The 23570-nt window shown below is 41.6% G+C and overlaps 1 protein-coding gene across 1 annotated transcript; it reads left to right on the forward strand.

Annotated features, from left to right (window-relative positions):
• The first annotated feature begins 315 nt into the window (after positions 1-315).
• myom1b (myomesin 1b) lies at positions 316-22986 on the forward strand. Its single transcript, XM_070928321.1, is given in 37 exon segments — positions 316-520; positions 1246-1275; positions 2499-2625; positions 2729-2903; positions 3849-4006; positions 4182-4274; positions 5328-5416; positions 5776-5817; positions 7201-7395; positions 7609-7770; positions 9220-9361; positions 9811-10003; positions 10223-10286; positions 10382-10506; positions 10592-10775; positions 10873-11047; positions 11144-11265; positions 15834-16030; positions 16105-16231; positions 17034-17218; positions 17303-17417; positions 17505-17661; positions 17750-17856; positions 17955-17999; positions 18114-18250; positions 18339-18483; positions 19060-19119; positions 19534-19601; positions 19693-19806; positions 20678-20765; positions 20857-20895; positions 21012-21117; positions 21384-21547; positions 21782-21818; positions 22004-22026; positions 22420-22475; positions 22690-22986. Coding segments are annotated over 37 exon segments (4512 nt in total). The 3' UTR covers positions 22951-22986.
• The last annotated feature ends 584 nt before the right edge of the window (positions 22987-23570 follow it).

The following is a 23570-nucleotide window of genomic DNA, read 5'->3' on the forward strand; positions in this document are numbered from 1 at the left end:
ACTTATATTGCCATCATGTGGATTAAATTTCTCCACAATGTTATTTTGTTTAAATGTTTTTCCATCGTGAGAGCTAGATTAACTATCCATGTTCAACTATAAAGAACATGTTGAAGTAAATGAAAGCATGGCCAGCTTGTTAATGCAGCCAGTTCAAGTCTGTAAAGTCTAAAATTCGGTGAAAGTTATGATGAACCTACAGTATATCATAACTGTTAATACACATGCTCTTCAACACTAACTAACCACACAGACAAACAGATAGGCAGCAAGAAACTCTGAAACTCAGGGCTCGTACCAGGAGGGGCCTGCAGCATGTCTGGATCTATACCGTTCTACCAGAAGCACCATCGCCACTATGACCGTGGCTACCGTAGCAGGGAGACGGAGTCTAAAGTGAGCCAGTACCAGGCCAGCAGCAGATATACTGCTGGCAGCAGCACCTCCGCCACCAGCAGGGGGTAAGGAGGAGGAAGAGGATCTTCGTCAATCCACTTCTTTGTCACAGGAAAGCCCTGCTGCTCCCCTTAACACCATCACCCAACCCAACTGATCAAGTTCACCTCCATCACTCGTGTTGGATCACTTCCCTGTCACAGCTTTGGGATCATCTTTGCTGCTTTGCTGCCATATTGAACCCAAAGTAACAATCCTTCCCTCCTCTGAGCTCTCTTTCACTTTGATCAACCCTCACACACACCTGAGGATCATTGCTCTTCATACTGTTTTGAATCCTGCATGAAGCTCTTCGCATGTAGGCTCAGTGATGCCCTGTTTGCTTTTACGCACGCTGACGAACTCTTACCTTTAACACACCTATTCCCAAATAACTAAAATTATTATGGGAAAAAAACTTTTTTCAGTTTTTGTCCAGTTTCTGCTCCATTCAGAGCAAAGCCCAGCGTTAGATAAGCTGTAATGAAATGCACAGTTATGTAATGGCAGAGTTATGGTATATGGCAAAGACTGAAATAGAATCTTGACCTGTGCATACCGTGTTGGAGGGAAAGTTACAAGTGGCAGTTTGTCGGTCTTGTCCACTTGAAATCTGAACTCCTGTGTTGTGGATTTAATATCTTTAAAGTCTAATAGCATTTACACTTATTGTCATGTCTTGGAAACTTAGCTGCTTCCCTTTATTTCCAATAGACACAAGGAGAGTTGTTGTTCATTAGTCGTCGTTTCAGTTGCCCAGATTTGTGCGGTCCCTGTTGAATGCATTGGATCCTTGTGTTTTTAATAGAGCATATACACGGGTCAAATTTGTTTTTGTCAGTGTGTGTGTCCGTTGTTAAATGTTTCTGTAATGCATTAATGGAAAAGCACTAATTTTGAAAGGAAAGAGTAAATACTTAAAAAAAAAACAAAAAAAAAAACAACAACAAATATTCCAACAAACATTATGGTAATGTCAAGTAGTTTGGTTTTATAGCTGATTCCCCAAACTCTGGAATGATGTGGATTCTACGTCTGTATAAAAGTGCTTTTTTTTTTTTTTTTTACCATTTGTCAATCCTTTTACATGATTTATCAGGATGGAGTGTATTGAACTTCCTTATCTTCAGAATAACAAAACACCCAGTTTATGGTGACCCTATCTTTTATAGTGCCTGGCAGATCTTTAAATACACTGGCCTGAAGAGTGTGAACAGGTCAGAGGGCTTAGGTTCTACTAACACCATCTGATCTTTGCCTTTACACTCACTGCTGGGCTGGAGGATTATGATGTGATGATGATTTAACAGTCAGGGTGGTAAGATAATGTTCTTATTGCAAAGATACAACTGCACATATGAATATTGTATTTGTCATATGAGATAACTGAAGCTCAACATGTTATGATTAATTTTAATGGGAGTTGTTGCTGCCCTGATCCTGGAAAGTCAAAAGAGTGTAAATGCTCAGAGCTAAAGGGACAGTGACCGAGATAGATACAGGAAATATGAGGGCAGTTGACCAGTCACCCTTTCTGACCCTGCCTCCTTATCAGGTTCCTGCTATCTCCCACCCCCAACTCTCCGGGTGATCATTTTTCAAAACGTTTCTGTTACTCCACTTGTCATCCCTTTCCTAAATATATCTTAATTGTAGTATGACTGTGGATTGTTGAACTGTACAAGGATTTGCAGGTGCTATGTGAGTTGTTTGGGTTATAATAGCCAGTGTACTCTCAGATTTGTGGCTCTGGTATGTGTTACCATCATATTAGATTGCAGAAAAGGTGTTGTTTGGGTTAATGATTGAATAATAGCTGTTTTCAGTGGACCTCAGTGGTGCTCATATTGTCTTTCGAATCAGATGGCCTCATCCTTTGTGGAAATTGTGAAAATGCTAAATATTCCAAACTAAACCATCTACACTACTTTCCCACTCAACCTTAATCTACAACTCATCTTCCCTCATCTTGGCTTCATCCCCACATGTTGATGTTGTGTTATTAGTTGCACTGTCTGGCCGGGCGCCAGGCTGATGGTATTCTATATGTCCCAGACTTAAAGTGTCCTCACATTCTGGGCTGGAGGCGAGCAGACTGAGCCCTGTACCCAAGAGAGCCAAGCCAACTTACTTGGCTGTGGATAGAGAGAACCAAATCATCGGCTATGTAGTGCCTATCTTCAGGGGCAGGTAATAAACTCTACAAGAATGTTTTGCAACATCTGAAATTAATTTCAGTTTTAATGGTATGCCTTACTCCCCACATCCCTGGCTCTGCTCTACAAACTCCTAGTCACGAGTTTGCAACAGGACTTTCGAATACAGAAGAAGCCAGGGTGAGGGACACTTCGGCATACATGGCTCGCAGGGATATGTTCACCAGTGGCCTGGAGATGGAGAGGTCAGAGCAGATCTCCAGGAGGGAGGCCACACGCGAGTCGGCCGAACGCATCTCTCTGAACAAAAGGGTCAGTGGGGAAATGCTACATGTGGCTGTTTTGAGGTCATACAGGAAGCCATAGACTTTTACAACAACATGGGTAACTGCTATATTTTGACATCACAGATCGTGACACTGTCATATCACTGTCCAGTATAGACCTTCGTGTTGTGTATTGGCTTTTCATACCCATGGCATCACTGCAGACAATTTTCCATCTTGACGTCACGGACTGGCTTTTGTTACTTTTGACATCACAGTAGACCATCCTCTTTAATAACATCGCAAAATGTCTTTTCTTAATTGAGACATCGCAGTGAAAAGAAATCCATCATGTAGACTTAATGTTGAGCTACATAACAGAATGATGTTATCTGCATAGTTGCATTACTGAGCATAATTAATTGCAGTACTGCTTAAGAACACCAAGCCTGTGGCTAAGTGGTTACTACTACTCTTTACACAAGGGAGTTATTTATGTCCCCGGGTGATTATGTGAAGTAGTACCAGACCATTCACTGAGCATCATAAAAGCCACAGAGACCCCCTCACTGTATCTGTCTCCACTCTGCCAGATAGCCTGGTGACAAATTCCTCAGGAGATCGTGTTTCTTGAGACACAGAGAAGCAGTGTCCCAATGGTGTTGTCATATTATGTGCTGAGTTACTGGATGCACAACTAGATGGGGCCTCAACACCCCTAACTATTCATAGTACATAGTGAACAACACACACTCAAAACATTTGACGTCGAAGTGCACATATCTTGCATGTTTAAAACAAATAAAGATGTGTTGGGATCTTGCTCAATTTGTGTATGTAAAAGCTTGGCTTTTGCTTCAACTGTGCATTGTGAATTTCGGGGTAAAATTATGGGTATTTTTTGGTTTGTTTGTTTGGTTTCACAGTTTACGGTTGTCAAAAGTACAATCGTCCTGAGTGATTTAATGCTTAAGGACTGTTCTGTTTGTAGATCCATGAACACGAGGAGCACTTTAAGCGCATGAACGAAGACAGCCTGATGCACCCCCCGGAGTTTGTGATTAAACCACGCTCCCACACCGTGTGGGAGAAGCAGTGTGTGCGGCTGCATTGCACTGTCAGTGGCTGGCCCGACCCACGGGTCGTCTGGTAGGTCACATATATCACCCATAAACCTCAAATCTGTCCTTTCTTTCCCCTCAACATCCTGCTTATTCCTTCAAGCTCCATAGCTTTATTATTTTGATTCAGTTTCAACCTTTTCAAGTTTCTTTCTGTTTCCTCTGGTCTGTCTTCTTCCATGTTTTCTGCCTCCCACTACAAGGTACAAAAACAATGTGGCAATTGACCCTCTTGCCAATGCTGGCAAGTATAAACTTGAGAGCAGATACAGCGTGCACTCACTGGAGATTAACAGGTAGGTGTAGCTTCTCCCATCCACACTTCTCAAAATAAACTCTTCTCAAAAAGCCACTGAAACATCTTGTACCATTAATATCTACAACATGTCACCACTGTAATGGGTTTTGTAGATCCAGGGGAAACTTTGCGGAAAGTCCTGGAATTTGCACACAGCTTAGCTTGTGTAGATTTCTTTTTCTTACATCAGCTTGGCTTGTTATTAGCTACAGCTGCCAGGAACACTTGCAGTTCTTTCACTTGAGTTTAAGGCAGCCAGTAAGATTATTTACCTTGATAACAGACCATAAACCAGCGATACTCAATTTATGGTCTGGGCCAAATCTGGATTTCTGCAAAAAAAGTGAATGTACACCTGATCTGCAGGGGACACGCGGGCTTTCTAACAGAAAGTCAACATTGACTTATTATTTAAACCCAAACCATGATCTTTTTCTAAACCTAACCAAGTAGTTTTGGTGCCTAAACTTAACCAAACTGCGACCGTTTCACAACGTTAATCACGTGTCAGAAAGGCTTTCTGGCAGAAAGGCCTATTAATGTTTGTTTAGTAACTGATCCCTGGCCTCCTGCCATTTTGCAAAAGTGGCCCCAGGGCAAAGCAAGTTGAGTATTCCTGCCATAGACTGTAGAATAGACATAGTGTCAATGACGCCTCCCATTGTGTTTAGATTTGGGTTTACTGCTGTCTGCCATCTTTAACACTAAGACGCTAGCTACCCACTAGCTAACGATCAAGTGCAGTTTTTTATATGATGGGCAGGGTTAGCTAGTCACCCCGAATCACATTTTATTGGATTAATTTATGTAACCTTTCATGTACCCACACCACCTGGTGCAGATGACATCACCAGTGGTGTCTATTTATTGCCAGAGTATTCCTGGCCAGGAGTTACGGGATGCTTTACAGTCGGGGCTCACATAGTTGGTATTACTTACATGGTTGAGAGGGCTGAGGTTGAGGTGGGGGAAGGGAACTGTACACGTGAATCCTTAAGCGATAGAATGTGCATATCATGGACATTGATCAGCTGATGCTCTCCTCTTTCAGATGTGATTTTGATGACACAGCACAGTATCGCGTCTCTGCCATGAACTCCAAGGGAGAGCTGTCTGCATTCGCCTCCGTCGTTGTTAAGAGTAGGTTTCACCAAGTCTTAAAACCATCACACCCCAACGCTCACGACACAAACAACCTCTCAAAACTGTTTTCTCATGATCACTAAATTATTTAAAATCACAAGAAAAAAAGCAGTAATTGTAGCTCATCATAAGTCAGTACTATCTGTGTGTAAAGTTTCCAAATGTAGTTTTAAAGGTTTTCTTGGTAATACCTTCTCATTAATTGTAATAAGCTTAATTTAAGTTTTAAGTGTCATGATAATTGTAGGCCCACTATCTTATGTATATGTGAAATGTGACATCTGTAAAGTCGCATGTGATATCTTGTCAGTATAATCCCTGTATGTATTAATAGCAAATGCTGCTATTGTTTATAGGGTTCAAAGGTGAATTTGATGAGTCCCTGCCAGCACCCAGACGTAAGTGTGAATTTAATGTTTATTTGTTTAAAATGTTGTTATGGCTAACGTCTTTGCAAACAGTTGCTTATTTACACATCCAGCAGATGCTGAGAAACATTAGCATTCATTTGGAGTAATGTTCCTAGCTACCCAATATAATATAATAATATAAGTCCTTAATTCACTCTCCTTATGGCTTTGTTTTGGTCTTCACCAACTCTTGAGAAAAACATCTCAGTCTTCACCGGCTAGTTGCTACTTTTGTCTGTCTGCTGTTTAGCGCTGTGCATGTACTGCACAGCTGCTTTATCAGAGCCTATTGGCTGAAAACATCTGCCCTCTGCTGCTGGAGGTCAAAGAGAGCAATAAGACTGAACAGCAAATTCTGGCTGTAAAACCAAAAGAATGAGCTAAAAGAGGCTAAAAAGCTCCAAAAAGCTAAACAGTTGTGTAATAATGCTATGTGGTTGTCATTTGATTCAATGTTAAAATAATGCAGCTTTAATGTTGTCATTATGCATTTATTTGTCATTCTAAAAATGTGATATTATTAACTACTCATGGTGGATAACTGCTCATACATGGGTCTGAAGACAGTGGGTGCTACTGCACTAACATCATTTCTGTTTCCTTAATGCTGCTGCGACAACACAGGGGCCAATAATGAAGGTAACAGGGTCAAAGGAATCTGGTTTGAAAACCTTTTTGGTGAACTTGATGTTTCCACTGAACACTGTGACTGCGTCCGTGCATGACCACTCTTGTCTGTATAGAAGTTCACAGTATTCTCTTTAAATAGTTAACCTGGAAAAATCAACAGATTTTTCAGCATTTTTGGTTGAAAACCAGCAATTTGTGTGCATCAACAATGTTGCAAGTATGCAACCTTGTAAGCGTCTGTTCTCATTAGGCAGAAGGACTGTGCTCTGAAGCATTTTTGCAATTCCTGGCTTATTTGTTTTACACAGCTGTACTGCTGTGAGGATGTTCTTCAGATGCATCATAGAGGACATGTTGTTGCCATTCGATAGTGTCTACCTCAATTAATAGAGCTGATTTTTTATTTTATCTGTATTTAAACATATATTTGTTGCAAATGTTTTTAAATGTGTAAAAGATCTTAATTGTATTTTCAACTAATTCAACAACTGAAATCACTGAATATTGAGTGTTTTTTAAGTATCACGTGTCTGTTGTGCTTTACTGTTTCATGCATGACAACAAGTTGTATATTTCCCAACTTGTTTTTGTGAGTGATTACTGACGTGATAGTATTCTGTCTCTTTTATAGTGTTTTTTTCTTCAACTTGATTTGGACACAGTAGTCTTTCCACTTGCCTGAATTTGCAAAATCCACTGTTATGTGTATGCAAACTTTTTGCACAACAATACCAGTCCAAGCTCTGACTCCACTGCCTCATGCTCTGTCTGTAGATGGCCCCGTGTCTGAGTACGGCATCACCTTCCAGACTCACATTGTTGATAAGTTTGGTGTATCGTTTGGAAGAGAGGGTGAGACCATGAGTCTGGGATGTACGGTCATCATTTACCCTGCCCTGCACCGCTACCAGCCAGAGGTCGAGTGGTACAGAGACGGTAAGCAGCTGTGGACTATTCCTTTCCAGACCTGACACCTGTATGAATATCACTGGGATCAAAGTCTTTATCTATCTGATCTGCAAGAAATATGCATGTATGTTGTATAAGTTAAGATTTTCCGTTTGCATGTCTCTGCTTGGTATATTGTTTTATAAAGAGGGATTATATTAATAATGCATGTACCTGAGACACCCTCCATCTTCTTTCCAGATGTTCTGCTGTCTCCCTCTAAATGGAACCACATGTGCTGGAGTGGAGATCGAGCCACACTGACGCTCACACACCTCAACAAAGAGGACGAGGGGCTCTACACCCTGCGTGTCACCACCAAGTCCGGATATGAAACCTACTCAGCCTATGTCTTTGTCAGAGGTGGGTGCCCCTCCCCTAAAAGTTCTCTTGTCATTACAAAGATGGCTGCTGCTGTACGTAAGATATCTCATTTGGGAGATTAGTCTTCATCCTACCTTTTTTATTATTTGGTGCTTTAGGTATTTGAAACAGGTCACTATGAATATGCCCCAAAACAACTGCTACTTTCCAAAATAACTTCTATGTTGCCTCCAAGCCTGAGACCCCTACAGAGGACTCTGACTCATTGGTGGCAACACTGACCATTGTTCAAATATCAACACATCAATGAAGCCTGTTCTAAAACCAAAGCTATAATCCTATTTAATTCTATAAAATGTTAAGTATCTAAGACGCTCACTGCAATCCAAGTCAACACAAGCTTAATGCCGCCTGAATCCCTCAACCTTGTTTTTGTCAAGTATGTCATCAGATCAAGGTCAAAGTCACAACGGCGCGCCCTCTGGCACCGGATGACAACACCACATTTAATAAGTGTTTGAATGTGCGTGAGTGGTTTTAAATAGGATATCTCTAATAGAGACACCACAGAGTGGCAGCTCCCTGGCATCTGTTTGAATCAGGTGGAAAAAGCTTTCGGTGAAGCTTATCTTTGCTGCCTTCAGAGACAATCTGACCTCTAAAGCTTCAGCTTCTACACAGGAACCATGTTGAGTATGAACATGCTGGAAAATAGACCCTGTTGTTCCCCTGTTGCAGCTCAGGGTCGCCCAGTAAAGAGGAGGCCCGGCACAAAACGCTATATGAGCCTGGCTGTAAGCGGGCTATTCTCAGAGAGCTCAGCTATGGAATGAGTCTGGCTGTGAACTCAGATAGATATTGTAAATATCTGCCTCAAGGGGAAACAATGGGCTGCCCAGTTTCCTCACTGCTCTTTGTGAGTAAACACATAACTTTCCATATCGCCCAGTATGCAGTAGGCCTCATCATGAGAAATCTCAAATATAGTGACCATTCAAGTTGCTGTATTAAGAAAACTCCTCTTTTGTAATTTTTTTGACCTATTACATTTTATAAAAGTATAATTTTGTTGAGTAAGACACTGCCATTATTGTGTTACATACATGCTACATACAGTATGTCCACATGCACCCAGTTAATACATGCTCTTATGTGATGATGCAACTCTTGTCTGTAGTGTAGACATCACTACTGTAGGTGGCCTGGCTTTACCCTAATGTTTCCCTTAAGAGTCACCTCTCTTATCACCTTTCACTCCGAGGCGGGTGGCTGCTAATTCTGTCTCTCATTGCTCTTGGCTTGTGTTTGACTCGAGGACCTGAAATGTTCCTGGCGTGAAGCCCTGCAGCTACACAGTTCAGCACAGGGCACGGCTCACTTTAACAACAACCAACTACAGTAGAATCAGACAAAATCTTTGGCTCAAAGGTAAATATGTGAAAGAATGTATACTGACAATCCTGACGGTGATGTTACTGTTTGTGTTAGATACTGATGCTGAGGTTGAAGGAGCTCCTGGTGCCCCTCTGGATGTGCGCTGTCTGGATGCCAATAAGGATTACATCATTGTCACCTGGAAGCAGCCAGCTGTCGATGGTGGCAACTCCATCTTGGGCTACTTCGTGGACAGGTGAGTCAATATGTTGCTGCCTGTTATCACTCTTACTGCTAAAAATGTGCGTCAGTCGTCTCAGAGCAGTCATCATCTGGATAGAAAACCCTTAAAGAGTTAAAGGAATGGGAGAACTACAGCTTTAAAGTAATGATCTGAGACATTTTGCTTTTCACTGTTGGTGTTTTCAAATTTCTGCTTGATTTTTTTTGCTGCTCTTAACGCAGTAGTTGGTACTGGATGGATACCACAAGAAGAGTTCCAACTACAGAACTTCCTATCAATAAAAACTCAGAGGGAAAAAGACAATACAGTATTGGTGAAGATATACCTAAAATAAAAAGAAAAGCAAGAATGTCACTCACTGATATTTTAAAATCAAACAGCAGTACTAAATCCCCCACGCTGGTAATTACTTGAAACATATGAATAAAAACCTCAATATGTAAGACTTGTATTGTGTGCAGATGTGAGGTAGGAACCACCCACTGGATCCAGTGCAATGACACTCCGGTTAAGTTTGCCCGTTTCCCCGTCACCGGCCTGGTGGAGGGCCGCTCCTACACCTTCCGTGTGCGCGCCGTCAACAAGAGTGGCATGAGCCGCCCGTCCCGAGTCTCTGAGCCGGTGGCGGCCATGGACCCAGCTGACCGCGCCCGCATGAGAGGTACAGCAGCCTTTATATGTCTGGTCAAACACAGCCTACCAGTCTTCTGTCCACATTTAACTCCACTACCACTACCTAGGATACGATTCTGGTCACAGTTTTTGATTTGAAAATGGACCGATTAAAAACTTTTGTAGCAAAATATAGAAATGTTGTAGAAAGAAAATCATAATCCACATCAGATCCATAACGTTTACATGAGGATCATGTACTTGCTGTCAGGTACCTCTGCTCCCTGGACCGGCCAGATCATTGTCACAGAGGAGGAGCCTGCAGGTATGATTTAAACCAGTCATGTCCACGACACCCGGTGACATGAAGGTCACATTTGCTGTGTTCAGGGACCTAATTCTTTATCTTTTGACCATCAGAGGGCATTGTTCCTGGCAGACCTCTTGATCTGCAGGTGACAGAGGCAACCAAGAACTATGTGGTGCTGAGCTGGAAGCCACCTGGAGAGAAAGGCCTTGAGGGTGTCATGTACTATGTGGAAAAGGTAAGTTATTTAACAACATACTCTTACATGTTAAAGGAAAAACCCACACTAAAACACATCACAACCTCGTGTCCTTGTTTGTCAGTGCGTCTCTGGCACAGACAGCTGGCAGAGGGTGAACACAGAGATCCCGGTCAAGTCTCCTCGCTTTGCGCTGTTTGATCTCGCCGAGGGGAAATCCTACAGCTTCCGTGTCCGCTGCTGCAACTCCGCCGGTGTCGGCGAGCCATCAAACCCAACTGAGGCCACCACTGTTGGCGACAAGCTTGGTCAGAAAACACAAACATACATGCATGCATCGTAAAAGCAGCAATGTTACATTCTCAGTTCATGACCCCAAAAAATGTCAAATGTTCTGGTCCACAGATATCCCATCTGCCCCAGGCAAAGTTGTCCCCACCAGAAACACAGACACATCAGTCGTTGTATCTTGGGAAGCGTCCCGTGAAGCCAAAGAGTTGGTGGGATACTACATCGAGGCGAGTGTTGTGGGCAGCAACGTGTGGGAGCCATGCAACAACAAGCCTGTAAACGCTACCAGGTAAAAAAAACTCTGCCTCCTTTTCATGGTTTATATAGGCCAGTTGTTTTATAGAAATGTATTGCCACTATCACATTTGATCAAAAATATTTGCAGGTTCATCTGCCACGGTCTGATGACAGGAGAGAAATACGTGTTCAAGGTGAGGGCAGTGAACGCAGCAGGGCTCAGCAACTTCTCCCAGGAGTCTGAGCCTGTGGAGGTGAAGGCAGCTATTGGTGAGTGAAACTGAGGGTTCAGTACAAGAAGCTAATGCAGGAGTCAGAGGATACTGAGAGTTACAGTTGTTTGTATAAAAGAAAATCCCTTAAATAATGTTTAAAAGTCAGCTGTCGGTGTCGTAGCTTGCATTTCTGAATTCATTTTGCTGTTAGTGTGAATTTTGTAACTTTTGTAATAACACACACAAGATGTGTTATGTTAAGATGTATTATGTTAGGATATTTCTACGATATTTAATTTCACAAGAAATATTTAAGCTATCTGTGGTGCTAACAGAAAAGGTAATTTGTTTAATATCAGTCCCTCAGGCTGAAAACAACAAAAGGCTTCTTTCTAGACTATTTTACATTAACTTTATCAGATACAACTCATCATAGCATTTTCACTTGGGAGAATGCAATGCAGCCAAAACCAATGTATTTTTCTTGTTTAAAAAGGTCAGCTTTAGAAGAGCTAAATTAGAAAGATTATATAAAAGACACCCATTTTCAAAAGGCATTCTGGGAAATGTAGGAGAACCGGACTGAAACCTGAAGTAGAGATGAGTGAAGCAGGTTTAGCTTAAAAGAGGACATTTCACCACAAAATGACTCCTGACATGCAGTGAACACCACAGACTGATGCTTAGTTTAAATACTGTCCCTAAAGGTGGAATTTTCCTTGAAAGTATGACTACATTTTTGGAGAAAAACGTTGTAAAAGGAATTGTCATTTCCCTGACACGTTAACATGATGTTGCTCTTTTGAGACATGTCTTCACTTCTTTATATCATCAGCATCTATACACCATGGTTCCACTCTGTCACCCTGTCACGTTATTCTGCACTGTTATGTGCCCCCACCTACCCACCACCCTGTCCAGCCACATCCACCCACCCACCCCCCACCCCTCCTCCTCCTCCTCCCTGCACAGCCTGGGTCAGGGTCAGGACTTGTAGACTTCCTCTAATTTGGGTCAGTGAGATCCAATTCAGTGGTCGTTACAAACCAGCCCAATATCACAGACCACCCCACATTCCCTCACCTATCCTGGGCACAAGATGTGTCGGCAACCCCACATGGTGCTAAAGGTACCAACACACACACCTCTCCCACCCCCCCGGTACCTTAAACTGCACTGAGTTTCTGTGTGTTAACCTCTCTCTCAGCAGCTAACCTGGCAGTGGTATTGTTCTGTTAAATAGTTGAATCATTTTTAAGAACTAGACTATAAATTATTCATGAAATCTGAGTTTAGTTAAAAATACACACTTACTGTACATCATACACACACAGATTGGACACTTTTTTTCCTATTTGAGAATATTATTTGGTCATAGCTCTGTGATAAAAGACTTTGTCCACATAAATTAATATTTTTTATGTTTAATGTAACGCTATTTGGATTTGCATAATTATACTTTCTTTTATTTTTCTACTTCTTCCTGCACTCATTTTCAGCTGCAAAACATAAAGAGGCTTGAGGCTCCATATATATGTTTGGCATGGACAAAAAATTTTTTTTTTTCTCGATCTAAGATATTTCGTGTCAGTCACATGCTGTGCAAAACGGACCAATGCTGCTGCTGTGATAATTGTCAGAGATGCTCTTTCTGATCTCCTGAATATGTTCCCTAAAGTCTCTCTGCATTATAACTAACATAACTTTCAGCCTTTGGATGTCACTTTGTGCTGAGCAGCATGCTCTGTTTTCCTTTATGAAACACACATGCTAGTGTATTTCTCTGCACTGTCATGCAGGCAGACATACTGGTAATGTACTCAGCATTTCTACTATGTTAAATTACAAAGAATTGGCTGTTATATTACTTCTACTACTACTACTAAACTTAATTTACAGAACATTTCATACGAAAAAAAGTTACAGCTCTACAGTAGTTTTTAATAAAAACAATTACACTACTTCATATGAATTAGATCATCTCAACCACACCAATTATTTCATCATCATTGGCATTGTTATGAAAGTAGAGTGTTTTTCCATAAAGGTTTGGTGCAAAGCCTGCACATCCACTCTCATTGGCTGTTCTACTTCACACGCCTGCATGCTCTCATAATCCCAAATGTAGCCTACTCACCTCCTCACACAGATGTCACTTGTTGGTCATCTTGTCTTCATTTTTCACTCCCAGTCAGATGAAGACATTTCACTGTATTTGATAGGCTGATGTACTGAATATTGCTTTCTGTCTTTCTGTTTCTGCTCGTCGTCTTTTTGCTCTCTAAATGTTGTGTGACTGAGAGGAGCTGTGAACTTGTGAAACAAATCTTTTGCCTGTTTTTAAAAAGCCTCTTTTGCTTTTCTCTGCTAACTCCTGTAGGGGGCGGCATCCCTCATGGTGTGTTGCCGGAGATGGGGCCGGGGGGTAACGTGGGCCAACTAACCGAGCACAGGCCACGCTGGACGGGCACGCATGAAACTGTCCAGTCCCCTCCTGACACAATGCAAAAACGCAATAAAGCTCAGGCTGACACTGAAGCCAGGGAGGGGGCCGGGGCTGCTAGCTCAGGCCTCGCAGAGCCCGATCCCGTGGAGAGTAAAAGCAAGGGGGGTAAGGGGGGCAAGAGAGGCAGCGTGTCCTGGGCCCCTGACCTGGCAAAAGACCTGGTCTCAGAGTCTGTGTCAGACTCAGTTTCGGACTCACTTACTGACAAAACCACAGCTGCACACTTAGACCCAGTCACCGCTGAGGTTCAGGATCAGGCTGCAGAGACAGTCAATGAGCCTGAGGCCAAACACGCACGTAAGTTCTCTGTAGGTGCTTCTGCTAAACGGGAAACCGCGAGGCCCAGGAGAGAGTCGGCAGGTGAGCACTGGTCAGAGATGGAAAAGTCAACTCCAAAACAAATCACAAAAAACTCATCAATTTCCCCTCCACATAGGATCCATGAAAATATTCAACTCTGACTTTACCGAGTAAAAAGAGGATTTCCCTTGTTACATCAGTTCTACAAGGTTCTACTTTTACATTCACATGCTTTTAATATAAGAATCAATAAACAGTAGGTGCTCTACTGGTATTCTTCTCTCTAAGGTAAGTCACTGTAAAACACCAAACTTTAACTCAACACAGTCACGCTTGTCAATAGTTTTGCTGGTCACCACTTTCCCACATCCTCCTCACTTGGTGGCTCGGCGTCAGTCGCCTGGCAGCTCAGGATCTGCCGTCACACTGAGTACTGAGAGCACTTTAACACACAAACACACACACACACACACACACACATAAGTATGTCATGGCAGGAGCCAGCTGATCACACCCTGTACTTGAAAAGTGGGTCATCCAACCAACACAAGAGCAGGACACTTGTGACCTGAGACCTTTTTCGTGGCTCACTGTGTACTTCTTCAGATGTCCACCTCTCAAACACTTTGACCAACTTCACACCCCTAAATAGGGGAGGGTGTCAAGTTCACGTGACTATTTGTGTACGACAGGCCAATTTATTATTGCCATGTCACATGATCCTGTTTATGGAGAGACCTTTTTCTCACAGTCGCTCCTTCATCCAGGTCCCAGAAATCACTGTGTCTTTTGTTGGTATTTCTGTACCACGAATTGTATGTAATATATAACTATTATATCCATTCTGATTACAAGTATGAAGGAATAGTTTGACATTTTGGAAAATATGCTTATTCGTGTCCTTGCTGAGAGTTCCATGAGAAGATGGATACCACTTGTCCGTTAAATATGAAGCTGCAGCTGATTAGCTTAGCTTAGCATAAAGAATGGAAACAGGGAGAAACTCTTTCCAAAGTTAAAAAGAAATCATCTACCAGCATCTTTAAAGCTCACTGATTAAAAAAAGTTTTAAGGGGGGGGGGGGGGGGGGTATTAGCCGCAACGGGTGATTAGCCATGTACAGTAACTCCCTCAAGGCTTCGCTGGTGCCTGTCTTGTCTGGTTTTTGTACTTCGGTTTTTTAACGGATTAAAAAAGCCTTAGTGAATTACCTTTGGACATAGGCTAAATATTTACCCCTCGTTTCCAGTCTTTATGCTAAGCTAAGCTAACCCATCTCATGGCTGTAGCTTCGTATTAAAGACAGAGACACGAGAGTGGTATCAATCTTGCTGTATAACTCTTAGCAAGAAAGCGAATAAGCATATTTCACAAAATCTCAACTGTTCCTTTTAAGCAAATCATAAAACAAAAGCCTGATACAAAAGGTTAAAGGTGCAACTGCGTTGTGGGTTTGATGACATTCTGTTACAGCAGGTATTCACCTACTATTAGTCTTTAAACTCATACACAATCCAGTGGTGAGCTCAGTCATTTTGGAAGAAAGTGAACTGTAATCCAGCCAATACCTGTTGTACATGGAAACATTTTCTGTAAAGGGACACTGAAGCTCAACAGCATCTACAAAATCATGTAATGCATTTTAATAAGAATTTCAAAGAACAAGGATTATAGATAAATTAGAGCAGCTGGTCGGAGGTGTAAAAGTGAGTTTGGGAATTAAAAGTATCACCTCATTTTGCTTCAGTTTCCCATTACTTCACCCTGTTCCCCTACTGAGGCATTATGGTGTTAATTTGAGTTCTCTGTCATCTCAGCCTCCCCTACTCCACCCTTTGGCATCACTGTCCTGGAGTGTGTGTGCGACTCCATGGTGCTGGCCTGGAAACAGCCAACCTTCATCGGCGGTGCTGACATCACCGGCTACTTTGTGGATTACCGTGAGGTCATCGATGGCGTGCCGGGGAAATGGCACGAGGCCAACATCAAGGCCGTCAGTGAGAGGGCCTACAGGGTGAGTTGATGTTCAATTCCTGAACCCAAAAGCAGTTGATACAGATTTTAAAGATCGTGTCCCTTTGTCTCCAGGTGTCTGACTTGAAGGAGAACAGGAAGTACCAGTTCCAGGTGCGGGCAGCAAACATGGCAGGTGTCGGCATCCCGTCACTGCCCAGTGACACCTTCCTGTGCGAGGAGTGGACCATCGCCGTGCCAGGTAGGTTAGACCACCTCTTCAACCTACTTTGAGAACGCTTTCATGAACAGCACAACCTTTTATAACATTAACGGAACAAAAAAGGAAAAATGACCACACACATTGATCTTTTGCTCTTTTTTTAAATTTCATACAGAGATATCTTTATGTCCTTAAAATTTAACATTTAACACACACACGTACTTTAATGTTGAATAGATGGTTACAATCAGAGGTGGGACAAAGTCATTGTCAAGTCAAGATACTTTATTCGTCCCCATGGGGAAGTTAGTTAGTTATGGACTTCTACAATAAATGAACAAATAAAAAATCACCAATTATAAAAAGGAAGTCAAATTCAAAAGTCTTAAAAACCTCCTGGTCACGTTGTGATTGGCTGCTTGATTTGTGACACTTTTGTACAATATCATTTCTAATATTTGTGCCAGGAGAAATATCTTGTCATTTGTTTTTTTCTTTTCATTTCATTCATTTATTTATAGGGACAACAGACATTTCAGTAAACGTGTTAGCCAGCTGACTAATTTTTAAATGCAGTTCTTGGGCGACATATTTTGAAACCAAGTCACCACTTAAGAGATGAAGACTTGTCGCAATATCCTGGTTTATAAAAACGAGATAATTTGACAATGATATCATGATGGTTCATTGCTAATTGTCTCTATACTCATGTGTGTTCACATCCTCACCTTTACCTGAGGAAGTGCAGGCGTTTTTAATACTTCTGTGAACATAATTACAAACACCTGTGAGGAGCTCGTGGACCCCTTGAATGTCAATGTGTTTCTGTTTTGGACCACAGGGCCTCCTCATGACCTGCAGATAAGAGAGGTGCGAAGCGACTCTCTGGTGTTGCTATGGAAACCACCTGTGTACCAGGGCCGCGATCCGGTCAACGGGTTCTACATCGACATCAAGGAGGCGGACGCACCGGAGGAGGCGTGGAGAGGAGTCAACAACAAGGCTACGGAGAAGACGTACATCAAGGTCGCCATCATCCGGCTGAGCACCCGTTCCCTCAGAGAGTCATTCACATGGTGTTTAATCTGGCTGTTTTCTTTCATTTCACAGATTAAGAATCTGAAGGAAGGAGAGACGTACGTATTCCGTGTGCGCGCTCAGAATAAAGCCGGCGTTGGGAAAACCTCAGACGTGACAGAGCCGGTCCCAGCTCAGACCAAACCAGGTAGGAAATAAATATAGTTTGATGAACTGCTGGTGACGAGGGGGCCAGAGAGCTTATTATTTCAACACCACCGTCTCTGGGTTTCAGGCACCAAGGAGATAGTTGTGGACGTTGATGACGACGGTATCATCTCCCTGAACTTTGAATGCTGTGACATGACCCCAGACTCCAAGTTTGTGTGGTCCAAGAATTACGAGGAAATGACAGACTCGTCCCGCCTCACCATGGAGACCAAGGGAAACAAGTGAGATGGCAGTATTCTTTAAATTGAGACTCTTTAATGATCACTCTGTAATCTTATTTATTACTGCTAAATTGTGTTTTCCTTGCAGGTCCAAAGCTGTTTTCAACACTCCTGCGGAGGACGACATCGGCGTTTACTCTTGTCTCGTCACCCACACTGACGGTGCTTCATCCAGCTACACTCTCTCTGAGGAAGGTCGGTTACAGAGAACAAAGAAAACGCACGTTTCAAGAAGTAAATGTAATAAAAGGACTTCACTCTTTGAGTCACTCTCTTTCTCCTGTCTTTGTCAGAGTTAAAGAGGCTGCTGGAGATCAGTCATGACCACAAATTCCCCAGTGAGTGTAGCAGCATCTCATGTCATCACTGCTGTTTTTAAGTTTGTCATGGACTGGACTGTTGTCTTTGAGCTGGCCCTCACTCTTTCTTCAACACCCCCCTCTTCAAACTAGTTATTCCCCTGAAGTCAGAGTTGGCTGTGGAGCTGCTGGAGAAGGGCAAAGTTCGCTTTTGGCTGCAGGCGGCGCAGATGACAGCTAACGGCAAAGTCGATTACGTCTTCAATGATAATGTTCTCTCTCAGGGGGAGGTCAGTGAACAAACAAAGGAAATGAACCCTCTGTGATTTGTATTCATAAGATGTTTAAAAGTTTTTAAAAGGTGTCTTTGTTTTGCAGAAATACAAGATGAACTTCGACAAGAACACCGGTGTGATTGAGATGATCATGGAGTCTCTGACCCCGGCAGACGAGGGCACCTTCACCTTCCAGCTGAAGGATGGGAAAGCTACCAACCAGTCCAGCTTGGTGCTGATAGGAGACGGTATGTTCACTCAAGATGTTCCTGATCAGTCTGTTAAGCTGCACTTCAGTGAGACTTTTCTTTAGTTTAAATACTATTTTAGAGGCTAAACTGCTATTTTAGAATCAGCGGATACTTTTTGTAAGTGGCACAATACATCAGTTGTAGGCAGCTTCAGTACAAACATATTGGTATTATATCAGCCTTGTTTAGTTCAGCATGAACAGACGTAATGCAGAGCTCAGCAACTTCTGGACACTGGAGGGCAGTAAAAACCTCTAAGAAAGCACATTGTGTGAGTTTTGGATGCTTTATTAAGCTATCTGACCAAATATTACAAACAGAAATGTGGGCCTGTTTCTACATATATATATATATATATATATATATATATAAATTGGACTACTTTTATGAGATTAGGCGGGTTCTAGTGTCTGAGCTACTTTTTGTCAGTTCATTCTGGCAACACTGATCCCAAACTACATTCATGTTATCACATAATTTAATAGCAACCAACTGAAGTGTCACATGGTTAGATTTCGTGTTTATCTTAAGTTGGATTAAGGGTTTAACATTGTAAACTCTTCGTATTTGCAGTGTTCAAGGAGCTGCAGAAGGAATCAGAGTTCCAGAGGAAAGAATGGTTCAGAAAGCAAGGTACAGTATGGGACACTCAGTGTTGATGATGACGGTATCATCACTGCAATACAAATACTCATGCATTTAGGTCTGCAGCTAACGATTATTTTAAATATCAATTAATCTGCTGGTCATTGTCTTGATTAAGCAATTAGTTGTGTTGTCTGTAATGTGTCAGATAAACAAAAAATACGTTTGTAAATGTTTTGTTTTGTCTGACCAGCAGTCCAAAACCCTAAAATATTAAGATATAAAGAGAAAAGCAGAAAATCGCTCACACTGGAGAAGTTGGAACCAGCAAATGTAGCTTAAAAATGACTCACATGATCAACTGATTATCAAAATAGTGTCAGCTCTGCTGGAATCACTGTTGCTCTACGTTTGCAATACATGTTATGATTTCCATTATTATAACTGCCGTGTTTGTTCCAGGTCCTCACTTTATCGAGTATTTGGGTTATGAGGTGACACCAGAGTGCTGCGTTGTACTGAAATGCAAGGTGAGACAGAACTTTACAGGTTTTTTTCATGCTGCACTCTCTTAAAGAAAAACTGTGAGTGTCTTAGTCCCTCTGTTGTGTTGCTTTTCAGGTTGGCAACATGAAGAAGGAGACCTCTGCGCTGTGGTACAAAGACGGACACGAGATCAAAGCAGACGAGCATCTGGGCTTCACCGAGGGAGTGCTGAAACTGGAAATTGCTCAGGTAAGAATACAAGAAACCTGTGTGAGGTGTGAATTTATGTTTATATATGTATGTATATTTCTGTACTGTATAACTGTCTCTGAATTCATTTGCATATATGAATGTAAACGGTGGCACAGCTCTGTTTGTGTCTGGATTCTTCTTTCATCTCAATGTTGGTCCACAAGATTTTAGTAAGTTGGAGTAAAGAAAGTATCGAGAAGGAAGTGTTAAAATATTTATCTTTTACTAATTACACCAGAAAGGTGTTGACATAAGTAACCAGCGTTACCTGTCTTTAAAACACATCAATTCCTTCACACTACATTCCTGTTATGACTTTCATTCTATAACTGTTCTGTCTTCTTCTTCTTCTTCTTCTTCTTCTTCTCTGTTTTAATTTACACTCAAAAATTTCATCTAACCCTCTTTTCCATTCTTCATCTCATAACTCACTCCCATCCCACTGTGTCGTCTCTAAACGTCTGTCCGAGTGGCGTTCAGTGACATAACATCCCTCCAGGTAGCCTAACATGTATAAACATTGTGTCACATGTGTCCCATTTCAGCGCGACTCCCCTGCAGACACAGCAGACTATGCCGACAGCCTGATCTGGAGAAGACTGAAAGTTGGGATCAGTTATCTGTTGTCATCGTGGGCCAACGGCCACTTCTGGTTTTGCCGTTCTGCCTGCGAATGCTTTTGTTGATACATGTTTGTTTGTTTGTTTGTTTGTTTGTCTGTTGGCTTTTTTGCTTTTGCGTCATATATGTGTTTACTGCAGCACCCATAGCAGAAGAGAAAAGCTTGACTTTTCAGATGAAAACAAATCATATTCCTTGTTCGGTGTTGTTTTACGACTGAATCTGACGTTCCTGCTCTCTCTGTCAGATTTCCAAGAAGGACTCTGGTGTGTATGAAGTCGTTCTGAAGGATGACAGAGGAAAGGACACTTCCACATTGAAACTGACAGATCAAGGTAACCACTAAGATAACCAATTACCTCATGACTGTAGCAAATATAATATATATAATATAATCACATAATCGGCAATCTTGTTCTCTTCAAGGTTTCAAAGACTTGATGAATGAAGTTTTCAGTTTTATCGGTAAGAACATAAACATTTTGTCCCTAAATAACGTGGTAACTGATTCTTTTTAAATTTGCATCTTACCCAAAATAAATATTTGAATCACCTCTTTGTGGTTTTTATTTCAATGGCAGCTAATTCCTCCACCCCGCTGAAGATCACCAGCACAGATGAGGGCATCCGACTCTATACCTTCGTCAGCTACTATAACGATTTACTCCAAGTGACCTGGCACTACAAGTACGTGCTGCATCTGCGTTGCTTTTTGTGCAAGCATGTGCGCATTTGTTATTGAATTAGTTAAAGCCTCTAACTACTGCAGTTAAGCTGATTTCTTTAAAAAATCTGTGCATTTTTAAGTATACCCATGAATTGACTACATTTTATTACATCAATGTATTTTCTGTAGTTTTGTGCCTTTGTTTTGTGCAGATTTTGTGAATGTGGTACAATAGTAAAATATTTCAGTGCTTTGTCCTCATGTTTCTGTGTTGTCCCTCTGACAGGGACTCAGCCATCGCCTTCTCTGACCGTATAAAGAGCGGCGTGGTGGGAGAGCAGCTGTGGCTGCAGATCACAGAGCCCACAGAGAAAGACATGGGCAAATACGCCATTGAGTTCAACAATGGAAAAGGTGGCCTGAGGAGGACCGTTGACCTGTCTGGTCAAGGTGAGACCGTCGGCATATTTGAAACATCTCTCTTTTGACATATGCTTTACTTGTACTATGGTTTAATATTGCTTCTTTTACTGTTGCAGATGTAATGTTTTAAATTTGTGGTTTACAAATGTGTTTTTTAGACCTTTGATGACTTCTAATAGACTTTATGTGCTATTATGTAAAATTAGAATATAATAGAAAATAAGAATAACTCGCAAATAATAAACCTTTTTTGTTTTGCAGCATTCGACGATGCTTTTGCAGAATTCAAGAGACTCAAGTAAGTTACTAACAGCTCGATAACTATCATATTATTATCTTTATGTAGCTGCAATCACAGCATGCGTAAAAACACACATGCTGAAGTGCTCCGCGTGACATTGTATTACTGTGAGCCTTAACTTTCACTTCTGATTCTCAGCACCTTAGACCTAATTTGTTGTTCCCTCTTTTTCACCTCCTCAGAGCTGCTGCTATTGCAGAGAGAAGTAAGTGATGTTGTGTTTGGCAGTTTTTAGGCCTGGATGAGGCAGCCATTGAATCATCAAGAAGAAGAATTTTATATTGTTTAGAATAAGTTTGTATTTTAACTAAAACAAAGACAGATCATGTAATCTTTATAATTAACCCTTATATTTAATGTCCTTATGTATAAAAGTGTCATCTTCAGTTTAGAGACAAGACTTTCTCATCACTGAAAAGTTTTTAAACTTTTTTAACTGCAAACATCAAGATTTAAATTTTGAATTTAGTCCAACATGGTCGTTTTTACTTTGTGTCGTTGCTTTTTTTCCCTTTCTAACATGTTTACATTTGCTCAATTTATTTTATGGAAAGCATTTCTTTATTGTAATTATTGGAGTTTACATTGTTTCTTTCAGATCGTGCTCGAGTAGCAGGAGGCCTGCCTGATGTGGTCACTATACAGGAGGGCAAGGTAACCTGAGTCAGCTGATTCTGATATTATGTGACCAGCATTTTAGACAGCACAGTGACCGTTATAGGGAAACCTGATGTTGTGTCTTAGTCCCCAAGAAAGACACTGAACCTCTACCTGCTCTCTCGTGGTAGCAGTGACTCTACGAGCCTTACATGTGATTGTTGTAGTGTGTAATGTTATGGGTGTGTGTGTGTGTTCGTCCTCTCACCAGGCCCTCAATCTCACCTGCAACATTTCGGGCGACCCCGTGCCAGAGGTCACCTGGCTGAAGAACGACAGGGAGATCACGTCCGACGCCCACTGCATCCTGAAGTTTGAGTCAGGCAAGTTCGCCAGCTTCACCATCACCGGCGTGAGCACGTCGGACTCTGGCAAGTACAGCATCCTGGTGAAGAACAAGTACGGCACGGAGAGCGGGGACTTCACCGTAAGTGTCTTCATCCCTGAAGAGGCGGGCGGCAAGAAAAAGTAAAAGCGGTCCAAATCTTGTCGTATATATGTATAAATGAAAAACACTGGAAACAGTTAAAGGGAAAAAAAACAGCTTGAGGGTGTGTTAGATGTTTTGTGTAGAATATAAAATGAACTCTAGAGGTGCTGAATCTGAAATGCGATGTCCAACAGTTCAGAGGGAAATCCAGAGTGGTGAAGAGTTTTAACTTAGAATGATAATAAGTATGTACTCATTTGGTCCAATAATAAAAAATCTAACTGAACGTAATTTGTGACATCATGTCCACTCAAAAATGTTGCAAAACTGGTGCAATTATAGTTTTTGTTTGTGTAACGTTGCAGAGAGGAAAATGTTTGTTTTAGAAGAAAAAATGAATCATTACTTGACAAAAGAAAGCCAAAGATAACAGCTAAGTCACAGAAAAACAATCATGAAGTTAGTGTGGAATGTCTTATAAAAAGCCAAATCAATGTTTTTACGTGTTTTATCCCATTTGCTACAACATATGCATACTTTACTGCCAATCAGCTTCAAAAGCACTCTCAGTAACTTTAGATCTTCTCTTTCAGGCAGCAATTAATTCAGTTCATATTGCATTCGCAGAGACTTGAAACATGCTGGAGATACAGAAAGTCATG

This window comes from Enoplosus armatus, chromosome 21 (assembly GCF_043641665.1).
Source record: "Enoplosus armatus isolate fEnoArm2 chromosome 21, fEnoArm2.hap1, whole genome shotgun sequence".
Classification (NCBI taxonomy): Eukaryota; Metazoa; Chordata; class Actinopteri; order Centrarchiformes; family Enoplosidae; genus Enoplosus; species Enoplosus armatus.